The 25,951-nt window shown below is 47.6% G+C and overlaps 1 protein-coding gene across 4 annotated transcripts in view; it reads left to right on the plus strand.

Annotated features, from left to right (window-relative positions):
• Positions 1-25,951, plus strand: part of smoc1 (SPARC related modular calcium binding 1) — a 248,746-nt gene that overhangs the window by 107,819 nt on the left and 114,976 nt on the right. For all 4 annotated transcript variants that reach the window (XR_013499985.1, XM_078233396.1, XM_078233394.1 and 1 more), the window contains exon 8: positions 13,077-13,266. Coding sequence is in view for 3 of the 4 variants with exons in the window: in XM_078233396.1 (XP_078089522.1) it covers positions 13,077-13,266 (190 nt within the window). In the remaining variant the exon portion in view is untranslated. The remainder of the gene's footprint in view (positions 1-13,076; positions 13,267-25,951) is intronic.

Genomic DNA, 25,951 nt, shown 5'->3' on the forward strand with positions numbered 1-25,951 from the left:
GAGTCATGGAGTCATAGAGGTTTACAGCATGGAAACAGGCCTTTCGGCCCAACTTGTCCATGCTGTCCTTTTTTTTAAACCCCTGAGCTAGTCCCAGTTGCCCTCATTTGGCCCATATCCCTCTATACCTATCTTACCCATGTAACTGTCTAAATGCTTTTTAAAAGACAAAATTGTACCTGCCTCTACTACTACCTCTGGCAACTTGTTCCAGACACTCACCACCCTCTGTGTGAAAAAATTGCCCCTCTGGACACTTTTGTATCTCTCCCCCTCTCACCTTAAACCTATGCGCTCTAGTTTTAGACTCCCCTACCTTTGGGAAAAGATATTGATTATCTAGCTGATCTATGCCCCTAATGATCTGGTGTGAGTGATTCCCGCAGGGAGAGGAAATGTGCTGGAAACCTCCGACCTCGCCCGCAGGTGGGATTCTCCAGTCCCGCTGCAGGGAATGAAGTTTTGGCTGAGCGCCAAATTCCCCGTTCTCGCTGGCAGTGGCAGCAGGAATGGGCGAGATTGGAAAATCCCGCCCAGGGTCTTACTCCATTCATTATCAGAAGTGTTCAGATCTTTTATTGAATATTCTATTGATCCGCTTTGCCTCCCACCAGGGAAAATATTCCCAAAAATTCCGGCTTCTTCCTGTCCCCATATTTTTAAAAATTCATTCTTTCACAGGATATGGAGGTCGCTGGATAGGCCAGCATTTTTATTGCCCATCCCTAATTGCCCTTGAGAAGGTGGTGGTGAGCTGCCTTCTTGAACCGCTGTGATGTACGTACACCCACAGCGCTGTTAGGGAGGTGAATCCACACTGTCTGTCCAAACTGGGAGCCCACAATGGCGTTCTGTACTCGAATTGCAGCCCAACCATTATCTTGTACAAATTTATTACTCAGCTCGATGGCTGCACTTGTGTTTCTGAGTTCGATGGTCGTGGTTTCAAGTCCCATTCCGGAAATTTGGGCACAAAATCGAAAGGCTGCGACTCCTGCTCACTGTCTGGGTTCACACGTCCACTCAAGTGTAGAATCATAGAACCCCTACAGTGCAGAAAGAGGCCCTTCAGCCCATCGAGACTGTACCGACCACAATCCCACCCAGCTCCTATCCCTGCAATCCCATGTATTCACCCTAGCTAGTCCCCCTGACATTAAGGAGAAATTTAGCGTGGCCAATCCACCTAACCCGCACATCTTTGGACTGTGGGAGGAAACCGGAGCACCCGGAGGAAACCCATGCAGACATGGGGGGAATCGTGCAAACTCCACACAGATAGTCACCCAAGGCCAGAATTGAACCTGGGTCCCTGGCGCTGTGAGGCAGCAGCACTAACCACTGTGCCACCATGCTGCTCTGGTGTGGTTGGGTATCTGCCTGGTGCCTCTATAATTGCACTCTGGTGTTATATCCACAGGAGAGAGGAGGTCGAAACTGTGAGTGAGCAGTTAAGAGTCATAGAGGTTTACAGCATGGAATCAGGCCCTTCGGCCCAACTTGTCCATGCCATCCAGTTTTTAATCACCGAGCTAGTCCCAATTGCCCGTATTTGGCCCATATCCCTCTATACCCATCTTATCCATGTAACTGTCTAAATGCTTTTTAAAAGACAAAATTGTACCTTCCTCTACTGCTACCTCTGGCAGCTTGTTCCAGACACTCACCACCCTCTGTGTGACAAAATTGCCCCTCTGGACCCTTTTGTATCTCTCCTCTCTCACCTTAAACCTCTGCCTTCTAGTTTTAGACTCCCCTACCTTTGGGGAAAGATATTGACTATCTAGCTGATCTGTGCCCCTCATTATTTTATGAATGAAAAACGTTAATCCCACGTTTCAGGATTTGATCCATCTCGATTTTCACTTTTAGCTTCTCAGTCAGTTCAATCTCTGCAACACTTGCTGTAAAATTGTCGAACCCACTGGAATTTTATCTGATTCCATTTAATCTCCCACTTTATTGATCTGTGAAGATGGAATATGTGTCGTTTAGCTGGATCTGAGCACAATCTCCAAACAGATATTCCTACAGAGTTCGAACCAACTGGAAGTATAGAGTCATAGAGGTTTACAGCATGGAAACAGGCCCTTCAGCCCAACTTGTCCATACCGCCCTTTTTTTTTAAACCCCTAAGCTAGTCCCAATTGCCCGCATTTTGCCCATATCCCTCTATACCCATCTTACCCATGTAACTGTCTAAATGCTTTTTAAAAGACAAAATTGTACCCGCCTCTGCTACTGCCTCCGGCAGCTCGTTCCAGACACTCACCACCCTCTGTGTGAAAAAATTGCCCTTCTGGACACTTTTGTATCTCTCCCCTCTCACCTTAAACCGATGCCCTCTAGTTTTAGACTCCCCTGCCTCTGGGAAAAGATATTGACTATCTAGCTGATCTGTGCCCCTCATTATGTCATAGACCTCTATAAGATCACCCCCGCAGCCTCCTACCCTCCAGAGAAAAAAGTCCCAGTCTATCCAGCCACTCCTTATAACTCAATTCATCAAGTCCCGGGAGCATCCTAGTAAACCTTTTCTGCACTCTTTCTAGTTTAATAATATCCTTTCTATAATAGGGTGACCAGAATTGCACACAGTATTCCAAGTGTGGCCTCACCAATTGTATAAGGCAATTCCTTCACAATTTCCTTTCGCAACTCATCTGACCAGGTCTAATTTGATTTGAAAGGTTGTGATCAGAACTGCCTGCCACCCCCCATCAGACAGCCAAAAAGCACTTGATCACCAATGAGTAGCATTCGCTGAGCACTGGAGGAGTGTTGCACTGTTGGAGATGCTGGGGGCCGGATTCTCCAACCTCGCCCACAGCTGGGATTTTCCGGTCCCGCTGTAATGAATGGAGAAAATGTTTAAAGCTTATTTACTGGTGTCACAATAGGCTTAAATTAACACTGCAATGAAGTTACTGTGAAAATCCCCTACTTGCCACACTCCGGCGCCTGTTCGGGTACACCTGAGGGAGAATTTAGCATGGCCAATGCACCTAACCAGCACATCTTTTGGACTGAGCTGCCAGTGACGGTGTGGCCTGAATGACCAGAGAATTCCAGCCACTGTCTTTTCGATGAGACATTGGGTGGGATTTTCCAGCCCCCCCCCCCCCCCCCGCCATGGCACACTTTCCAGTGATCTTCCAGTCCCGCCGATGTCTAGGGCATTTGGTGTGGCTTGCCCACCCCGCCACCGTGGAAACTATCCGCGGGAGTCACCTTCGACGGGACTGGAAGATCCCACTTGCAGGCAGGGCTGGAAAATTTCACCCATTAAAGGGGCCACATCTGCTGTCATAGATTGACATGGAAGAGTATTTTGAAATAGGTATCCTGGCAAAAATCCGCCAGCAATATCTCCAAAAACAGATGATCTATTGTTATTATCTAGACTATCGGCATGCGAGAGAACTTGCTTGAAGCGGCCATGTTTCGTATATAACAACAGCAATTGCACTTCAGAAACACTTAACTGGCTCTGAAATGTTTTGGGTATCCCATGTATGTGAAAAGTGCAGTGGAAGTTCTTTTCCCCCTTTTTCTGTACACTGTGCCCCATTTATAAAATCTAAAATGCTTCAAAGTATCCTTACAATGCTGATGGAGGCCATTCTGCCCATCGAGCTTGCACCGACGACAATCCCACTCAGGCCCTATCCCCGTAACCCCACGTATTTACCCTGCCAATCCCTCTGACACTAAGGGGCAATTTAGCATGGCCAATCAACCTAATCCGCACATCTTTGGACTGTGGGAGGAAACCGGAGCACCCAGAAGAAACCCATGCGGACACGGGGAGAACATGCAAACTCCACACAGACAGTAACCCGAGTCCGGAATTGAACCCGGGTCCCTGGCGCTGTGAGACAGCAGTGCTAACCACTGTGCCACTGTGCTGCCCCTTCTGAAACTTCTAAGAGCATCTTCACAGTTGCAATTGATGGCGTGTTGAGTTTTCTGTGTGTCTGTGAAGCGATTAATAATGGGCCTGACATAACAACATCGACTGAAGTATTAGATACAGAGTTAAGCTGCACCCATTCTACCGTGACAAAAGTGGAACTGCCCTTGCGAGATTGTAGACTTCCCAGACCTGTCAAATCTATGACTCTGAACTTATTTAAAGCAGTTTTCGTTTTTGCCAAATTGTGGTTGTGCCCACCTGGAAGAGATTTGAGATAGTTTAAACTTAGAAGGAGAATGGAGGGATGGGGGGGTGCAGTGGGAGCGGGGGAAGAGGAGAGGGGAAGGGGGAGGGTGAGGAGATGGAAGAGGAGGGAGTGTGAATAAGGAAGGGAGAGGGAGAAAGAGGGGCAAGGGAGTAAGAGAGGGAGGAGAAAAGGGAGAGAGGATGCACTTGCGTTGTATTGTCCAGTTTAGGTTGAACCCAGGCCCCTTCCTATCTCTGTAACCTCTACAACTCCCACCTACTCTGAAACTCTCCAATCCTGTGGCACTGCCTTCTTGCGCATTGCCCATGGCCTTCACTCTACCAAATGGTGGCCTTGCCCTTGGTCCCTTAGGCCCCACACTCTGGAATTCTGACTCCCTCGAATTTCTCCTCCATCGACCTGACAGGAAGGCCACCACTTTGACCAAAATTTTAGTTACCCCCTCCTAAAATGGCTGCGTCTTTGGCTTTCCATGAGTTTCTTGTCCCCTGGCGATGCCTCGGTGAAGCTCCACTGGGAGATTTTTCTACACTAAAGGCGCAAGGCAAACAGAAAATCGCTGCGTTGTCCAAACTTAAACTGCAATTGTCCTCCTCGATAAATTAGGTTGCAAAATATTTTTGACTGAGGCACGTAAAATGCATGTGGAATCGTGCCACGAAAACAGTTACCGACTATAAAGATCCGTTAAAATTTATTGCCAACATGACAGAACTTAATTGCTTATGATCTGCTTTAGCCTGCAAGTTTTTCTTTATAAAGGAAGGACGCTGCGAGTGGAATTGATTTTGCACAGATACGGGTCATTAACTTCAAATAACCAATGAAACTTTTACAATGGCAATAACTTACAGCAAATCTGGAGGATTGGGAAAATTATTTACAATGTTTATGTGTTATCGCTTTCTGAAAACGCATAATGTAAAAATAAAATATTGATAATATTTCATGGAGAATAGTTTGAGATATTCAATCAGGCTTCTCCTTTGTCCTTCTTCACCCATTACTCATGTGTGATCTAACGATCGAAGCGATAGGTGGTTTTATTGCAAAACCCATTTTGGCAAAACGATAACTCCTGAATCATCGGTTCTGAAGACTGGGTTTTGCAATGAAGCTATCTGCCCGAGGCTCCGTATCACCTTCATGGAGTACGTTGCTTTTTAACTTCACAGTGGTTTTACCTTCACGGCGGCCCAGTGGTTAGCATTGCTGTCTCACAGCGCCAGGGACCCAGGTTCGATTCCCGGCTCAGGTCACTGTCTGTGTGGAGTCGACGTGTTCTCCTCGTGTCTGCATGGGTTTCCTCCGGGTGCTCCGGTTCCTTCTCACAGTCCAAAGATGTGCGGGTGAGGTGGATTGGCCATGCTAAATTGCATCGGGAGAACGAGCAAGGTTATGGGGATAGGGCCTAGGTGGGATTGTGGTCAATGCAGACTCAATGGGCCGAATGGTCTCCTTCCACACTGTAGGGATTCTATGATTCTATAATTTATTCCCACATCTAGTGCGGTCTGTTTCCATAGCTAGTAATTCAGGGAACAGGTTGCTAGTCTGTCGCCAAGGGGCCTATAGCTTGAGGGGTGCCACCCCACATTAAGCATGGCCGACCAGGAGTCTTTACCGCTCTTACCGCCAACAGTTGCCATGTTTGGAAGGATTTGCAGGTTGACACTTGACCTATTTGGCTCCATTTTGTATGCACCTTGCTTGACCATTAAGTCCTGGGGTGGGACTCAAACCTGGAACTTCTTGCTCAGAGGCAGGGACACTAACCCAATGCGCCACACGACCTCCACTTGTCATCTTCAGCCAACTCAAAATATTTTATGTGGCCAACTAAATGCCTGTCTCAATCTTCCTGAAATAATTAGTACTTAATATTTATATTTTCTTCCAATTAATTTGATCCTATGCTGAGTAGAAACACCTCTTTACAGAGCTATTTAGGGGAGGCGATGGCCTAGTGGTATTATCGCTAGACTAATAATCCAGAAACTCAGCTAATGTTCTGGGGACCCGGGTTCGAATCCTGTCACAGGCAGATGGTGGAATTTGAATTCAATAAAAAAAAATCTGAAATTAAGAATCTACTGATGACCATGAAACCATTGCCGATTGTCAGAAAAACCCATCTGGTTCACTAATGCCCTTTAGGGAAGGAAATCTGCCATCCTTACCTGGTCTGGCCTACATGTGACACCAGATCCACAGCAATGTGGTTCACTCTCAACCGCCCACCAAGGGCAACTAGGGATGGGCAATAAATGCTGGCCCAGCCGGTGATGCCCATGTCCCACGAATGAATAAAAGAAAATGTCAGCAGCTGAATTGAGAAAATAATGGATGAATAATTGACTTATTTTTCTGTTGCCTGTTCACACAATTCTTGGGGGCAGGGTGGGGAGAGGGGCATAGATTCTCTTAGTCTGCTGGATGGCTACAGTCATAAACTTTATTTCTGAATGAAATACTTTACAATTTTAGCACGGCCAATGCGCAGAGGAAACTGTGCCACTCATCTCAGCCCCTCCCTATTCTGTATTCTGCCACTTCTTTTACCTCTCTGTCTCCATCCTTGGTACTGCTTGTCATAACTTATTGTGGATGCTTAGATTTTTGTGTGTTAGGGGTATGAAAGGGCCGGGATCAAAGCCAGGTAAATGGGCTTGAGATACATTGAATCCCTATAGTGCAGAAGGAGGCTATTCAGCCCATCGAGTCTGCACTGACTCTCTGAAAGAGCATCTTCCCCAGGTCCACCATTCCCGCCCTATCCCCATAACCCCGCAGGTTAGGTGGTTAATCCACCTAACTTGCACAAATTTGGATGCTTAAGGGGCAATTTAGCATGGCTAATACACCCAACCTGCACATCTTTGCACACTAAGGGGCAATTTACCATGACTGATCCACCTAACGTGCACATCTTTGGACTGTGGGAGGAAACCGGAGCATCCAGAGGAAACCCACACAGGGAGAACGTGCAAACTCCACACAGACAGTGACCTAAGGTGACGGATTAACAGAGTAGGCTGGTGGGCTATTCCAATATTTCAGCAACACTTCTCCATGATCACAATCGGAGGGCTTAGCCCTTTCACTGGTTTCTCCTATTCAAGCACACAGTGTGAATCTTCTTGCTTTTCCAAAATGGATCATCGTTCTTCTCATTGTAAGCAGCTATTGCCCCTTCCTTTCCCACATGAACTTCAGCCATAAGAGCCCGGCTCAAATGCCCAGCGCAGTTTAGGGGGGTGCCACCATATAAAATAAACAGGGCACGGTGGCACAGTGGTTCGCACTGCTGCCTCACAGCGCCAGGGACCCGGGTTCGATTCCCGACTTGGGTCACTGGCTGTGCGGAGTCTGCACGTTCTCCCCGTGTCTGCGTGGGTTTCCTCCAGGTGCTCCGGTTTCCTTCCACAGTCCAAAAGACGTGCTGGTTAGGTGCATTGGCCATGCTAAATTCCCCCTCAGTGTACCCGAACAGGCGCCGGAGTGTGGCAACTAGGAGATTTTCACAGTAACTTCATTGTAGTGTTAATGTAAGCCTACTTGTGACATAAATAAATAAACTTTTAGGGGAATTAGCTGGGTAAATATATGGGGTTATGGGGATAGAGCCTGGGTGGGATTGTTGTAGTAACATATGGGGAGGTGACGGCCCAGTGGTATTATCGCTAGGCGATTAATCCAGAAACTCAGCTCATGTTCTGGGGACCCGGGTTCGAATCCCGCCACTGCAGATGGTGGAATTCGAATTCAATAAAAAAAATCCGGAATTAAGAATCTACTGATGACCATGAAACCATTCTTGATTGTCGGAAAAACCCATCTGGTTCACTGATGTCCTTTAGGGAAGGAAATCTGCCGTCCTTACCCGGTCTGGCCTACATGTGACTCCAGAGCCACAGCAATGTGGTTGATGCTTAATTGCCCCCGAAAGGTCCCAACAAGCCACTCAGTTGAAGGGAAATTCATGATGGTCAACAAATGTCGCCCCAGCCAGCGATGCCAACATCTCATGAAAGAATGAAGGCAAAAAGGCTATAATTAGAAGACCCAAGGTTTTGAGAGAGGTAGAGGGGACATGAGGAAGAACCTTTTTTATGCAGAGGGCAGTGGGTGTCTGGAATTCACTGCCTGAGTTGGTGGTTGAGGCGGAGACCCTAAACTCGTTTAAAAAATACCTGGATCTGCACCTTAAGTGCTGTATTATTTATTTATTTTTTATTAGTCACAAGTAGGCTTACATTAACACTGCAACAAAGTTACTGTGAAAATCCCCCAGTTGCCGCATTCTGGCGCCTCGGGCTGGCATGGACAAGATGGGCCAAATGGCCTCCTTCCGAGCTCTAACTTTTCTATGGTTTCTATGGTATTGCTGGGGAAGGATGCAGGAGGGAGCAAGTGTTTGTCTCTTGAGGGATCTTGAAGACGATAGTGAGAATTTTAAATTGATACAAAAATGGAAAGTGCAGGAAAAACACGGCACTTTTGGCAGCCACTGTGGGGAGAGAATATTCAATCATACCGTGTGATCTTCTTCGAAGAAGAGTCATGTTGGACTCAAAATGCTAACTGTGTTTCTCTGTCCACAATGCTGCCACTCGAGCTGAGTTTTCCAGTTCTTCCTTTATTTCAGATCACCGGCATCTGCAGTAGTTTGCTTTGAATTTAGAATTTTAAACCTGGATTAGGACGGCACGGTGGCACAGTGGTTAGCACTGCTGCCTCACAGCGCCAGGGACCCGGGTTCGATTCCCAGCTTAGGTCGCTGTCTGTGTGGAGTTTGCACATTCTCCTCGTGTCTGTGTGGGTTTCCTCCGGGTGCTCCGGTTTCCTCCCACAGTCCAAAGATGTGCGGGTTAGGTTGATTGGCCATGCTAAAATTGCCCCTTAGTGTCCTGAGATGCGTAGGTTAGAGGGATTAGCGGGTAAATATGTAGGGATATGGGGGTAGGGCCAGGGTGGGATTGTGGTCGGTGCAGACTCGATGGGCCGAATGGCCTCTTTCTGCACTGTAGGGTTTCTATGATTCTATGAATTCCCGGCTTGAGTCACTGTCTTTGCGGAGTTAGCACGTTCTCCCCGTGTCTGCGTGGGTTTCCTCCCACACTCCAAAAATATGCAGGTTAGGTGGATTGGCCATGCTAAATTGCCCCTCAGTTTCTAAAGATGCAGTAAGTAGTCTCACAACACCAGGTTAGATCCAACAGGTTTATTTGGTAGCACGAGCTTTTGGAGCGCTGCTCCTTCATCAGGTGAGTGCAGGATTTGTTTCACAAACAGGGCATATATAGCAGCGCTCCGAAAGCTCGTGCTACCAAATAAACCTGTTGGACTTTAATCTGGTGTTGTGAGACTTGTACTGTTCCTATCCCAGTCCAACACCGGCAACTCCACATCATTTCTAAAAATGTGCGAGTTAGGTGGATTGGCCATGCTGAACTGCCTCTTGGTGTTAGGGAGAATAGCAGGGTAAACGTGGGGTTACGGGGATAATTCTTTGTGCCCATTTGTGTTCACATTTTGGTTGCCAACTGCGATGCGATGTATCCCTGGGGATTTCGCTCCATGACTTGCCCCCACACTCCAGCCAACTGGACAGCCAACACATCCACCCTTCTGCCTTCCCATGCCAATTTTTAAAAATGATCTTTTTTGACATCCTGATATTTTTTCTCTGGAGTCCCACACAGGTGTCCTGCAATTTGACCTCCAATTCTGGGCGACTCCAAAAAAATAAAGTTAAAGTTTATTTATTAGTGTCACAAGTAGGCTTACATTAACACTGCAATGAAGTTACTGTGAAAATCCCCTAGTCGCCACACTCCGGCGCCTGTTCGGGTACACTGAGGGAGAATTTAGCATGGCCAATGTACCTAACCAGCACGTCTTTGGACTGTGGGAGGAAACCGGAGAACCCGGAGGAAACCCATCCAGACACAGGGAGAATGTGCAAACTCCGCACAGTCAGTGACCCGAGCTGGGAATTGAACCCGGGTCCCTGGAGTGTGAGGCAGCAATGCTAATCACTGTGCCATCGTGCCACCCCCAGGTCAGTCCTGGTGAGTTGGTAACCCTACTCTGCTGCTGCTCTGAACCAGAGCTTGTTATTTCTATTCCCCACTGTTAAAATCTCTTGGTCTCTCTCGAGACCTTTCTCCCCTCTCAGTTCTGCGATCTGGTCATGCCACCCTTTGATTTCTCCTCTCTCCCTGACACTTTTCTCCTCTATCGCTGCTGCAAACAGCCGCATCCTTCCTACTGTCCAGACCCAGGCTTCAATAAGTCCATGGCTGCCCACTATGCCTCTCTCGCCTTTCACCAGAACGCCCATCAAGGAATCAGTCATTAGCTCCTCTGAAGAATAGCAACTGACTCCCTGTGTTGTAGGCCTCTCCACCCAGCTGAGGGCTAATCTCAGCCCACATCTGTCTGCACATCGGGTCATGGAGATCCCGGAGCTACATTCATGCAAAGGAAGGAAGTTCCCCAGGTGCTCTGGTCACCATTTAACCCCAAGGATCACCAACGAAAGACAGTTATTCACCTCATTTACCATCTAGGTGGGCACAGATTGGCATCTACCAAACAAGCGCAAGAGTTCTTAATCATCGACTATAAGGATGTACCGAGGGCTTGAAGGATAATGAGGGAGAACATGCTGGGTAGAACGGGGAAGAATTCAATCTGTCTTGGATTGTCCAGAGTGATCCCTTGTTCCTTTATTGACTCAGAGAGATACCACCCCAATTGTTCACAGTGCAAAGTTAGGGGAGGCGATGGCCCAGTGGCATTATCGCTAGGCTATTAATCCAGAAATTCAGCTCATGTTCTGGGGACCTGGGTTCGAATCCTGCCACGGCAGGTAGGAGAATTTGAATTCAATAAAAAAAATCTGGAATTAAGAATCTACTGATGACCATGAAACCATTGTCGATTGTCAGAAAATGTCCTTTAGGGAAGGAAATCTGCCGTCCTTACCTGGTCTGGCCTACATGTGACCCCAGAGCCACAGCAATGTGGTTGACTCTCAGCTGCCCTCGGGCAACTAGGGATGGGCAATAAATGCTGGCCCAGACAGCGAGGCCCATGTCCCATGAATGAATAAAAAAAGCGGAGATCTCTGATCCAATCTCGGCCCTTCTGCTTCCATTCACACCACATGAATGAGGCCCCCAGAGTGGTTCTCCTTCTGCCTGTCAAATTAAAAATGCATAATTAATCAGCGAGCAGCAATTAAATAGATCCCCTCCCAGTTTACAACACTTCCTTTGGAAGCCCTCCAATGTTTTTATTGAAAAGGGTAGTTTATCTGTGAAAGGAGTGCTTTATGTGGCTTCTGTTACCATGAGGGAGCTGTAAATCGTGGAGGTTTAATCACGGCCCCTGGAACCTCACAGAATATTGTGGCATTACAATTAACAATTACAATCATGGCTCCTACTGTACTGAATGCGCACCAGTTAGTTACCAGTGACGTGGCCCTCTTTCTCTGTTCCTTTCTCAAGCCCTCAATCGGCATGGTGGCACAGTGGTTAGCACTGCTGCCTCACAGCGCCAGGGACCTGGGTTCAATTCATGGCTTGGGTGATTGTCTGTGTGGAGTTTGCACATTTTCCCTGTGTCTGCGTGGGTTTCCTTCGGGTGCTCTGGCTCCCTCCCACAGTCCAAAGATGTGTGGGTTAGATTGATTGGCCATTCTAAACTGCCCCTTAGTGTCCCGGGATGTGTAGATTAGCGGGGTAAATATTTTAATTTGATTTATTATTGTCAGATGTATTAACATACAGTGAAAAGTATTGTTTCTTGCGCGTTATACAGACAAAGCATAACGTACATAGAGAAGGAAAGGAGAGAGTGCAGAATGTAGTGTTACAGTCATAGCTAGGGTCTAGAGAAAGATCAACTTGATGCGAGGTAGGTCCATTCAAAAGTCTGACAGCAGCAGGGAAGAAACTGTTCTTGAGTTGGTTGGTACGTGATGTCAGGCTTTTGCATCTTTTTCCCGACGGAAGAAGGTGGAAGAGAGAGTGTCCGGGGTGCGTGGGGTCCTTAATTATGCTGGCTGCTTTTCCCGAGGCAGTGGGAAGTGTAGACGGAGTCAATGGATGGGAGGCTGGTTGGGAATGTGTTGGGTTACGGGGATGGTTGGTACTGGGTGGTATTGTTATCGGTGCGGATTTGATGGGCCGAATGGACTCCTTCTACCCTGTCGGGATTCTATAATCGCATCGATTAAGGGGAATCACAGTTTGTGCCGGTGTGCACCAGAATCCTTGCTACCCTGCCACCCCCATCCCGACATTCTGACTTCCAGCAGGGACGTGGGCACAGATTTTTAAAACCTAAAACTTGCGCCATCCAGTCTGCCCCCGCAGAGGGGGCCCCCACCTTCCTCCAGAGAAACCTGGGTATAAGTGTTTCTGCGATGCCCTCTTGAGCTGTTTTAAAATTAATGCCGCGGTGGCAATTTCTGAGCCGAACTCTGGGCAAGGCAAATGAATTCCTGTATTTATATAAAAATGTGTTGAGATTGACATTAGTTTGAGCTAATTGCCCAGTACAGCTGGAAAGTGAGAGTCTTTCGTCTCTGCTGTTGGACCTGATGTGCACATTACAGCAAATCTCCATGAACTATGTCACAGTACAACAATGGACCCATTTCTTTCAGATACAAAACACTCTGTATACGCCAGCAAAATGTTGTAACCTTTGGAAGGGATAAAAATTAAATTAGTCTGATATGAAAGCTACTTGGCCATAAATTCTAAAATCGGATTAAGGCCCGGGGTCGGGGGCAGCGGCGAGGTAAGCACTCAGGGTGAAAAAGCAAAGTAAATTTACAGGCATTTTCTCTCTCTCTCTGTTTCTTCCAATTAGAGAAACCCTCCTGCGACCAAGAAAGGCAATTGGCTTTGGAGGAGACCCGACAGTCCCCCCGAGATGGCATCTTCATTCCCGAGTGTGCCGGGGCAGGCCTGTACAAGCCGGTGCAGTGCCACCAGTCGACCGGATACTGCTGGTGTGTCCTGGTGGACATTGGACGCCCGATCCCTGGAACCTCCACCCGGTGAGTGCCCGAGCTGGGAGGGAAGGTTGCAGAGATAACTGACTGCAGCCGAGGCATAGACACAGAACATCGACAGAGAAGCGAGAAGCAGGAGGAGGCCATTCGGCCCTTCGAGCCGGCTCCGCCATTCATTATGATCATGGCTGATCATCAAATTCAATATCCTGATTTCTCCCCTGCCTTCCCCCTCCCATATCCTTTGATCCCTTTAGCCCCAGGATGAAGTGGTAAGGTCAAGGGGTTTAGGAAGGGAGTGCCAGAAAGTGGGGTTAATGTTTGGAACCAAGTGATGGCCTGGAGCTCAGAGTTGGAGAACACACACTTGGGTGTAAGGCTAAGAATGCTTGATTAAGATAGTGAGGCTGAAGATGAATTATTCCAATAAAGATTGGCGGAGGATTCCCCGTGGGGAATCAAAACTGAGCCGATTGGCTAAATCGTGAGCTGGAGCCAGTGCCATTCGGGGCTGCTCCGGTTCTTGACGGACTCTCGGAGATTGTTACATCTGGTTCTATGTCTCTCTCTCTCTCTCTCTCTGTCAAGAGCCGGTTAGCTCAGATGGTTAGAGCGTGCTGCTAATCATGCCAAGGTCATGGGTTCCGTCCCCGTGCTGGCAAGTGACAATCACATTGACAGCCCTGGCTATTTTAAGGGTGATGGAGGGTTGCTTGTGTGATTGGAAGCCTGTGGGCAGCGGTGTACCACCGGGATGGTGCTGGGACCCTTGCTATATGCTATAACAACAACTTCGATGTGAATGTAGAAGGTACAATTAGGAAGTTTGCAGATGGCATGAAAATTGGCGGTGTTGTTGACAATAAGGAGGATAGTTTGAGGTTACAGACTGACACTGATCAGCTGGTAAGTTGGGCAGAGCAATGGCAGATGGAAATTAATCCTGCTAAGTGTGAGGTGATGCATTTTGGGAGGTCTAATAAGGCTTGGGTGTACACAATGAATGGTGGGTCCCTCGGGAGTATTGAGGAACAAGGGGACCTTGGTGTACAAATCCATAGATCCCTGAAGGTGGCAGCACAGGTAGATAGGGTGGCGAAGAAGGCATGCGGAATGCTTGCCCTCATTTTCGCCTCTCCCTGGAGATCACATGGTCTGGAATGGGGGGGTGGGGGTGAGCTAATAGGTTGTGATGAACAAAGCATCGTAGCTGTGAGGGACAGCTCGGTGGATAGGATATTAGTATGTAGATAGGCTGGAAAATTGGGCGGGGATCCTGGATTCAGGATTCAATCCTGGACCGGGGAGCGGCGTGGGCTTGGAGGGCCGAAGGGCCTGTTCCTGCGCTGTATTGTTCTTTGTTCTTATTAGCATGGGCGTAGAATATAGGGATGAAGTCCAACAGGTTTATTTGGAATCATGAGCTTTCGGAGTGCTGCTCCTTCATCAGGTGAGTCTCATCGCTCACCTGATGAAGGAGCAGCGCTCCGAAAGCTCGTGATTCCAAATAAACCTGTTGGACTTTAACCTGGTGTTGTGAGGGTTCTTATTGTGCCCACCCCAGTCCAACGCCGGCATCTCCACCTCATAGAATATAGGAGATGGGGAGTCTTTATAAACTACTTTATAAAACATTGGCTAGGCCACGAATGGAATATTGTGTGTGGTTCTGGTTGCCACACTATTGGAAGGGTGTGACGGCACTGGAAAGGAAATTCACCAGGATGTTGCCTGGGATGGAAAGTTTCAGCTATGAGGAGAGACTGGATCGGCTGAGTTTGTCTTCCCTGGAGCTGAGGGGGTCTGAGGGGGCATCTGATAGAGGTATACAAAATTGTGAGAGGCACAGATAGGGTAGATTTCAAAGAATCTTTTCCCCATGGCAGAGGTGTCTAAGACCAGAGGGCATAGGTTTACGGTGAGGGGTAAGTGGTTTAGAGGGGATCTGAGGAAACATTCTTCACCAGAGGGTGATGGAAATATCGAACGTGCTGCCTGAGAGGGTGGTGGAGGCAGGTACTCCTGCAACATTTGAGAAGCATCTGGGTGAACACTTAAATCGCCGCGGCCGAGTGGGCTATAGACCAAGTGCTGATAAATGGGATTATTGTAGATTGGAACTTGATGGTCGACATAGAGGGGCCGAAGGGCCTGTTTCTGTGCTGTGTAACTCTGTGGCCGGAATTTTACTATCCTGCCCACCATGGGAATCGGAGCGGGCGAGGGTTGGAGCATGGAAAGGTCTTTTGACCTCGGGCGGGATTTTACGGTTTCGGGTCGAGCGAGGCCTTAAAATCCAGCCCCATGACTCTATACGGATTGGGAGCAGGCGTAGGCCACTCGGCCCCTCAAGCCTGCCCCACCATTCAATACGATCATGGCTGATCTCATTGTAACTTCAAGCCCACATTCCTGCCTCCTCCCCCGATAACCTTTCACCCCTTGTTATCAAGAATCTATCTAGCACTGCCTTAAAGATATTCAAACTCACTGCTTTCCCCATCTTGTGAGGACGAGAGTTCCAGAGACTCATGACCCTCTGAGAGACAAAGTTCTCCTCATCTCTGTCTTCAATGGGAGGCCCCTTATTTGTAAACAGTGACCCCTAGTTCTAGATTCTCTGACAAGAGGAAACATTCTCTTCATATCCACCTTGTCAAGACTCTTCAGGAACTTAAAGAGTCAGAGAGTCATAGAGGTTTACAGCATGGAAACAGGCCCTTCGTCTCAACTTGTCCATGCCGCCCTTTTTTTTACCACTAAGCTAGTCCCATTTTCCCACGTTTGGCCCATATCCCTCTATACCCATCTTACCCATGTAACTGTCTAAATGCTTTTTAAAAGACAAAATTGTACCCGCCTCTACTACTATCTCTGGCAGCTTGTTCTAGGCACTCACCACTCTCGGTGAAAGAATTGCCCCTCTGGACCCTTTTGTATCTCTCCTCTCTCACCTTAAACCTATGCCCTCTAGTTTTAGACTCCCCTACTTTTGGGAAAAGATGTTGACTACCTAGCTGATCTGTGCCCTTCATTATTTTATAGACGTCTATAAGATCACCCCTAAACCTCCTGCGCTGCAGGGAAAAAAGTCCCAGTCTATCCAGCCTCTCCTTATAACTCAAACATCAAGTCCCGGTAGCATTCTAGTAAATCTCTTCTGCACTCTTCCTAGTTTAATAATATCCTTTCTACAATAGGGTGACCAGAACTGTACACAGTATTCCAAGTGTGGCCTTACCAATGTCTTGTACAACTTCAACAAGACATCCCAACTCCTGTATTCAATGTTCTGACCAATGAAACCAAGCATGCCGAATGCCTTCTTCACCACTCTGTCCACCTGTGACTCCACTTTCAAGGAGCTATGCACTTGTACCCTTAGACTTCTTTGTTCTGTAACTCTCCCCGATGCCCTGCCATTAACTGAGTAAGTCCTGCCCTGGTTCAATCTACCAAAATGCACCACTTCACATTTATAAAGATTTTGATCAAGTCGCCTCTTACTCTTCTAAACCCTAGTGGATACAAACCTAATCTCTCCAACCTTTCCGCACAAACCAACCCACCCATTCTGTGTGATCCCTTCAAAGAATTCTAATAAGATGATTCAACATGATTTCCCTTTCACAAAACCGTGTAGACTCTGCCTGATTGCCTTGTTTTTTTCTACGAGCCCTGCTATAATATCTTTAATAATAGCTTCTAACATTTGCTCTATCGTAGATGTTAGGCTAACTGGTTTATAGTGTGTGTGTGAGTGTGTGGATGGGAATGTCAATGTGAGTGTGTGTATGAGCAAGTGACTGTGTATATGTGAGTGTATATTTGTATGTGTATATGTGGGATTTTATGGCCTTGCTCAAGTGAGACTGTAAGTTCCCGCCTGAGGACAACGGACATTTCCATTGTCTGTCCCTTGCCTGCAGCGATTCCGGTGGCGGGCGAGGCCTTAGAGTTCTGGCGTATATATGAGTGTGTGTGCATGTGAATGCGTGTATATGTGAGTATGTACATGGAGTGTGTGCGTACAGATGTGTGCATCAGCAGTGACCATAGAATCCCTACAGTGCAGAAGGAGGCCATTCAGCCCATCGAGTCTGCACCGACCACAATCCCACCCAGGCCCGATCCACGTAACCCCACACATTTACCCTATTAATCCCCTGACACTAAGGGGCAATTTAGCATGGCCAACCAACCTAACCCGCACATCTTTGCACTGTGGGAGGGAACCGGAGCACCCGGAGGAAACCCACGCAGGCATGGGGAGAACGTGCAAACTCCACACAGACAGATACCCGAGACTGGGAATTGAACCCGGGTCCCTGGCGCTGTGAGGCAGCAGTGCTAACCACTGTGCCACCGTGCCACCCCTATATGAGTGTGTGTGGCATGTGTGTAAGTATATAGAACATAGAACATAGAACAGTACAGCACAGAACAGGCCCTTCGGCCCACGATGTTGTGCCGAGCTTTATCTGAAACCAAGATCAAGCTATCCCACTCCCTATCATCCTGGTGTGCTCCATGTGCCTATCCAATAACCGCTTAAATGTTCCTAAAGTGTCTGACTCCACTATCACTGCAGGCAGTCCATTCCACACCCCAACCACTCTCTGCGTAAAGAACCTACCTCTGATATCCTTCCTGTATCTCCCACCATGAACCCTATAGTTATGCCCCCTTGTAATAGCTCCATCCACCCGAGGAAATAGTCTTTGAACGTTCACTCTATCTATCCCCTTCATCATTTTATAAACCTCGATTAAGCCTCCCCTCAGCCTCCTCCGCTCCAGAGAGAACAGCCCTAGCTCCCTCAACCTTTCCTCGTAAGACCTACCCTCCAAACCAGGCAGCATCCTGGTAAATCTCCTCTGCACTCTTTCCAGCGCTTCCACATCCTTCTTATAGTGAGGTGACCAGAACTGCACACAATATTCCAAATGTGGTCTCACCAAGGTCCTGTACAGTTGCAGCATAACCCCACGGCTCTTAAACTCCAACCCCCTGTTAATAAAAGCTAACACACTATAGGCCTTCTTCACAGCTCTATCCACTTGAGTGGCAACCTTTAGAGATGCATGTGCGTTTGTGCACGCATGTTCCTTCTTGTGTGTAATATGAGTAATAGTGCGTGTTCCCTTGTGATGGAAAAAGATATCTCATTTGGACTCAGGGCTGAATTGCTAAGAACCGTCCTTCCAGACTGTCTGCTGTTCCGTATGCTTTGGATGCGTGATGGAAACACTGTTGTATCAGTGGTTTGTGGTGATGTTAAAAGCAAAAAGGCTGACAGTACTGGAATAGATTGTGCTGCTTTGTTACAACGAGGCAGGGGAGCTCAAAAGTTTGGAGCCGGCCACTCTAACAAAGCTCAGTATTGAGGCTGGGCACAAAGTGAGAGTTGCTTCATTCTTCAGCATTGTTATATCTCAGCATGAGAAGCTTGAAGTGCTTTTCCAACAGTAGCTCCAATGGCGAGAGAGCCAGTGAGAAAGATGCTGCATCACAAAAGTCTTTTATGAAGCAGCATAAATGGAGAGAGACTGGGTGACACTCAGGGTTAGAACATTATCCCTTCACCTCTGGGATCGAGGTCTGAAAGTCTCCTCTCTCTCTCTCTGCTGACAATAGGGGCTCGATGTAAAATGAATTTGGACGGACTCGAGTGACCCCCCCCAGTGGGCGCTATCCCACAGCGCATTCAACCTCAAATTGCCACCAAATTAGGAAGCTGATTTAAACGGGGGAGCTGGCGTGATAAAAAGAAAAAATCTACTTGGGGAAAACAGACCCAGTTGTTCCAAGGTTTGGGACAAATCAGACAGTGCTTTAATCTGGATGTAATCTGTGCATTAACTGATCTGGGATTACTTGAATTTGACATGTAGTGCCACAGTGGGGGCCAATTTGGGGCGGCACGGTGTCACAGTGGTTGGCACTGCTGCTTCACAGCGCCAGGGACCCCGGTTCGATTCCTGGCTTGGGTCAATGTCTGTGTGGAGTTTGCACGTTCTCCCCATGTCTGCGTGGGTTTCCTCCGGGTGCTCCGGTTTCCTCCCACAGTCCAAAAGACGTGCTGGTTAGGTGCATTGACCATGCTAAATTCTCCCTCAGTGTACCCGAACTGGCGCCAGAGTGTGGTGACTAGGGAATATTCACAGTAACTTCATTGCAGTGTTAATGTAAGCCTACTTGTGACACTAATAATTAAACGTTAAAAAATCTTTCATTTCGTTCCCTCTTGGACAGATCGGGCAGCTGGGCACTGGGACTGTGGTAGAAACCCTACAATTGCCCTCTTTTATCCTGGTCTCAGGATGGTGGGGAAATCAGCAAGGGTGTTTCACTGTTCCCCTGGGAATGGGTTGAGGCTTGGCTTTGATGCATATCCCCACAGTCAGGACTGTTGGCATTGTCAAGACTTCTACAAATACATAAAGCCCAAAAGAGTAACTAGGGAGAGAGTGGGGCCTCTGAAGGGTCAACTAGGTTATCTATGTGTGGATCCACAAGAGATGGGTGAGATCCGAAATGAATATTTCTCATCAGTATTTACTGTTGAGAATGACATGGATGTTAGGGAACTTGGGGAAATAAATAGTGATGTCTTGAGGAATGTAGATATTGCAGAGAAGGAGGTGCTGGAAGTCTTAAAGTGCATCAAGGTAGATAAATCCCTGGGACCTAATGAAGTGTATCCCAGGACATTGTGGGAGGCTAGGGAGGAAATTGCGGGCCCCCAGCAGAGATATTTGAATCATCGACAGCCACAGGTGAGGTGCCTGAAGATTGGAGGGTGCCAAATGTTGTGCCTTTGTTTAAAAAGGACTGCAGGGAAAAGCCTGGGAACTACAGGCCGGTGAGCCTAATGTCTGTAGTAGGTAAGTTGTTAGAAGGTATCCTGAGAGACAGGATCTACAGGCATTTAGAGACGCAAGGACTGATTAGGGACAGTCAGCATGGCTTTTTGAGTGGAAAATCATGTTTCACAAATTTGATTGAATTTTCTGAAGGGGCAACCAAGAAGGTAGATGAGGGCAGTGCAGTCGACGTTGTCTACATGGACTTTAGCAAGGCCTTTGACAGGGTACCGCATGGTAGGTTGTTGCATAAGGTTAAATCTCATGGGATCCAGGGTGAGGTAGCCAATTGGATACAAAATTGGCTTTTTGACAGAAGTCAGAGGGTGGTTATAGAGGGCTGTTATTCAAACTTGGAGGCCTGTGACCAGCGGTGTGCCTCAGGGATCGGTGCTGGGTCCACTGTTATTTGTCATTTATATTAATGATTTCGATGAGAATATAGGAGGCATGGTTAGTAAGTTTGCAGATGACACCATGATTGGTGGCATAGTGGACAATGAAGAAGGTTATCTCGGATTGCAACGGGATCTTGATCAATTGGCCAAGTGGGCTGATGATTGGCAGATGGAGATTAGTTTAGACAAATGCGAGGTGATGCATTTTGGTAGATCGAGCCAGGGCAGAACTAACGCAATTAATAGTAGGGTAGTAGTAGTAAGCTTTGACAAACGATCACCTGGACTCGAAATGTCAGCTCTTTTCTCTCCTTACAAATGCTTCCAGACGTGCTGAGATTTTCCAGCATTTTATCTTTTGGTTTCAGATTCCAGCATCTGCAGTAATTTGCTTTTATTTTAATATTAGGGTCTTGGGGAGAGTTATAAAATAAAGAGATCTAGGGGTGCAGGTTCAAAGCTACTTGAAAGTGGAGTCACAGGTGGACAGAGTGGTGAAGAAAGCATTCGGCATGCTTGGTTTCATTGGCCAGAACATTGAATACAGGAGTTGGGACGTCTTGGTGAAGTTGTACAAGACATTGGTTAGGCCACACTTGGAATACTGTATACAGTTCTGGTCATCCTATTATAAGACCATAAGACCATAAGACATAGGAGCGGAAGTAAGGCCATTCGGCCCATCGAGTCCACTCCACCATTCAATCATGGTTGATTTCAACTCCATTTACCCGCTCTCTCCCCATAGCCCTTAATTCCTCGAGAAATCAAGAATTTATCAATTTCTGTCTTGAAGACGCTCAACGTCTCGGCCTCCACAGCCCTCTGTGGCAATGAATTCCACAGACCCACCACTCTCTGGCTGAAGAAATTTCTCCTCATCTCTGTTCTAAAGTGACTCCCTTTTATTCTAAGGCTGTGCCCCCGCGTCCTAGTCTCCCCTGTTAATGGAAACAACTTCCCTACGTCCATCCTATCTAAGCCGTTCATTATCTTGTAAGTTTCTATCAGATCTCCCCTCAACCTCCTAAACTCCAATGAATATAATCCCACGATCCTCAGACGTTCATCGTATGTCAGGCCTACCATTCCTGGGATCATCCGTGTGAATCTCCGCTGGACCCGCTCCAGTGCCAGTATGTCCTTCCTGAGGTGTGGGGCCCAAAATTGCTCACAGTACTCCAGAAAGGATATTATTAAACAAGAAAGCGTGCAGAAAAGATTTACTAGGATGCTACTGGGACTTGATGGTTTGAGTTATAAGGAGAGGATGGATAGACTGGGACTTTTTTCTCTGGAGCGTAGGAGGCTGAGGGATGATCTTATAGAGGTCTATAAAATAATGAGGGGCATAGATCAGCTAGATAGTCAACATCTTTCCCCAAAGGTAGGGGAGTCTAAAACTAGAGGCCAACGGAGATTTCTGTTCGACTCCGGGGCAGGCGAGATGGTAGGGTTTTGGCCAATGGGCCGAAGGGCCTCTTTCTGTGCTGTGTGCCTCTACGGCCCAGCAGGCACTTACTTTGGTCCGGCTTCCCTCACGGAAGCCTCACGGGTCTCCCGACCGGTTCTCCGACTGATGGGCGCAACCCGGGTGGGAATATTAAATCCGGCCGGGTGAGTGGGTGAGGCATCGATGTCTCCTGGCTGAAGGGAGAAGTAAAAGCGCTCAGTGAAGTGTGGTGACCTGGGTGGCGGGGGGGGGGGGGGGGGGGGGGGAGAGGGGGGGGAGGCGGGGGGGGGGGGGGGGCGGAAAGGGGTGGGGATGGGTCCAATCCCTGACAAAGCGAGCCTTCGTATCAGGGGAGGGGGTGGAGTGGGGGCAGGGGTGGGTGGAAGGGAATGCACTTATTGTCTTGTTGATTGGTGCAGGCTTGGAGGGCCGAAGGGCCTGTCCCTGTGCTGTACTGTTCTTTGAATCAATGTTCTACTCCCTTCAGCTGCACCGTTCTGGGGAACCCGGCAGTTCTTTGCAAAACCAAAAGCTGTGAGTCTGATTTAAAGTGTTTTAAATCATCAACTCACCTCCTGGGAGCAGGCGGCTGCCCAGTCCTTGCTCCTTGAACATGTAAGTGAGATTTGGACATTTTTAACACCTCAACCCATTTTGGGCACACGAGAGAGAGAGAGGGAGATAGAACGAGAAGAAATAGTGGGTAAAGAGAGAGAGGAAAACAAAGTTTAAAGTTTATTTATTAGCATCACGAGTAGGCTTACATTAACACTGCAGTGAAGCTACTGTGAAAATCCCAGAGTAGCCACACTCCTGTTCGGGTACACTGAGGGAGAATTTAGCACGGCCAATGCATCTAACCAGCACGTCTTTCAGACTGCAGGAGGAAACTGGAGCACCCGGAGGAAACCCACGCAGACACGGGGAGAACGTGCAAACTCCACACAGACAGTGATCCAAGCTGGGAGTCGAACCTGGGTCCCTGGAGTTGTGAGGCAGCAGTGCTCACCACTGTGCCACCGTGCTGCCCCTGGAGTCAGGAAGAAGCATAGAATCATAGAACCCCTATAGTGCAGAAGGAGGCCAGTCGGCCCATCGAGTCTGCACCAACCACAATCCCACCCAGGCCCTATCCCCGTAACCCCTCATATTTACCCTGCTAATTCCCCCGACACTAGGGTCAATTTAGCATGGCCAACCAATCTAAACCCGCACATCTTTGGACTGTCAGAAAGGAAAGAAAAAGTTAACGTTTTAAATTAGACATTTAAAAAAAAATCTCTGACAATTGGGTCCATTTGGAGTGTGATTGGTCAGTTTAAGTTGATCCCTCTCTGAGGTCGAAGAGATCGATCACCATTGCATTGACAGTTACGTTGTTGGAAAGACTTACAGGCGAATTTTCCCTCTCCGCCCGCCACAGTAATGGGAGTGGGCAAGGGACGAACCGTGGAAACTGGGCCGTTGACCAAGGAGGAGATTTTCCGGTCTCGGGGGGTGAGCGCGGCTGGAAAATTCTGCCCTTAACGTCCTGCATTGTGACAATTAATGCGCAATGCAGCTAAAGGGTCAGAAGTTAGTTCTGCAAACGTGAACAAACAGGACGTCTTAGAGGGCGGCACGGTGGCACAGTGGTTAGCACTGCTGCCTCACAGTGCCAGGGACCCGGGTTCGATTCCCGGCCTCGGGTCACTGTCTGTGTGGAGTTTGCACATTCTCCTTGTGCGGACCGTGGTGACAAGGGGAATTTCACAGAAACTTCATTGCAGTGTTAATAATAAGCCAATATGTGACACTAATAAATAATCTTTACTTTAAAACTTTAAAAAAAAAGAGTTCTGGAGATTTGTAATTCGCAGTTTTACCCCTTATTTGAACTCGCTGACTAATTTGCGCATAAATAATGGGGTGCTCCATTAACGCACCGTTATGTTTCCAGTGTGACCTGGCCCAATAAGTATGTAATGTCTACCGTGTGAATAAGCTTTGATTCTTTGCAATGAGCTCACATTTTAAAGAGACACTGTCCCTTTTGTAGATACTCTGTGGCGAAATGTAAAAAAAAATATATCTTCATAAAAAACGTCAAAAGTTCCAACTATTGCCCAATTATCCTGAATGCATTCCAACTCTTTGAAGGATGACAAGTTATTTGCAATGCGTTCAGAGTGGCTGAAAGCCCAATTAACCACGGTTCTGTTTCTGGTAACCGTTGCCACAAAACTTGTCTCGACTGCTGATGGAACAAGTTTAATTTTTAAAAAATTCATTTACAGGATGCGGGCGTCGCTGGCGAGGCCAGCGTTTATTGCCCAGCCCTAGTTGCACTTCAGAAGGTGGTGGTGAGCTGCCTTCTCGAGCCGCTGCAGTCCCTAAATCCTGCTCACCCTGGCGATGCTCACAGACCAATGCTGGTTCGCAGTAAGTAGTCTCACAACACCAGGTTAAAGTCCAACTGGGTTTATTTGGAATCACGAGCTTTCGGAGCGCTGCTCCTTCCTCAGGTGAGTGGAGGTTAGTTCACAAACACGGCATATATAGGCAAAGACACAATTGCAAAATAATTACAGATTAGAATGTGAAGATTATGCCGTACTCACCTCTTTAACCTGTGATTATCCCTCTCTCCACTTGCACTGTCTGTACCTGTAAAGTCTTGATTACCTGTAAAGACTTGCATTCCAATCATTATCGTGCAGTTGCGTCTCTGTCTATATATGCCTTGTTTGTGAACCCAACTCGCCACTCACCTGATGAAGGAGCAGTGCTCCGAAAGCTCGTGATTCCAAATAACCCTGCTGGACTTTAACCTGGTGTTATGAGACTTCTTACTGTGCCCAGCCCAGTCTAACGCCGTCATCTCCACATCAATGCTGGCTCAAGCAGCATCTTGCTTTTAACATCCTCATTTCTTACTCTGTAATCTTCTCCAGCCCTACCTATTTCCGAGATACCTACATTCATCTAATTCCGGCCTCTTGACTGCCCTTGATTTTAAGTACTCTGACATTGAGGCCTAACCCTTACACTTTTAAACTTACTAAACCTCAGCACCATCTTTTCAATGTAATGTCCTAACCATGTTAGGGACAGTGGGTTTTAAACAATAATAAAAAGATGTGGCTTGCATACGTAGATTCAAGCTAACAACCATAGGTTTATTGCAGGAGATATTGCCTATAAAGAGTAAAAAAATGAAACTAAACAGGAGCCTGTGAAACACCCTAATGACATCACCATCAGATCATGTGACTGGTTCTTAAAGCAATCATGCAACCACTTAAGTATGTAACATCGAGGGCAATTTTTAGAAATTCATTCGTGGGACATGGGTGTCGCTGGCTGGCCAGCATTTATTGCCCATCCCTAGTTGCCCTTGAGAAGGTAGTGGCGAGCTGCCATCTTGAATCGCTGCAGTCCACGTGCTGTGGGTTGACCCACAATGCCGTTAGGGAGGGAATTCCAGGATTTTGACCCAGCGACTGCCAAGGAACGGCGATATATTTCCAAGTCAGGGAGTGGCTTGGAGTAGAAACTTGAAGATGATGGTGTTCCCATGCAATTAAGGATAAGCAACAAGTGCGGGCCTTGCCGGCAATGTTCACACCTCACGAAGGCTTTTGGCCCTCTGTCTTAACTTTGCCTATGTAACACTGTGGGGGGGGGGGGCGGGGGGGGGGGGTGTAGTATTTCCATCTCGCCTGCCACGGGAATTGTAGCTGGGGGTGGGGGGGGTGGGGGGGGAGCGATGCAAAGATCCATTGACCTCGGGTGGGATTCTGGTTTTGGGTGGCCAGAAAATCCCGCCCCCAGTGTCTGACTTTGTTTTTATGTTAAAGGTGCTATATAAATTCAGGTTGTCATTGTTATATTCAATGTCAGGAGAATTGAGGAAATCTATCTTCATTGGTCGATGAGTTTGTTTACGGTATAAAATTAAGATACTCAGTGAAAAATGGAAGTATGGAGAGGTCACAAGATATCCCACCAGAAACAGCAATGGTGGCACAATC

Source organism: Mustelus asterias, chromosome 18, assembly GCF_964213995.1.
Source record: "Mustelus asterias chromosome 18, sMusAst1.hap1.1, whole genome shotgun sequence".
In the NCBI taxonomy this organism is placed as follows: Eukaryota; Metazoa; Chordata; class Chondrichthyes; order Carcharhiniformes; family Triakidae; genus Mustelus; species Mustelus asterias.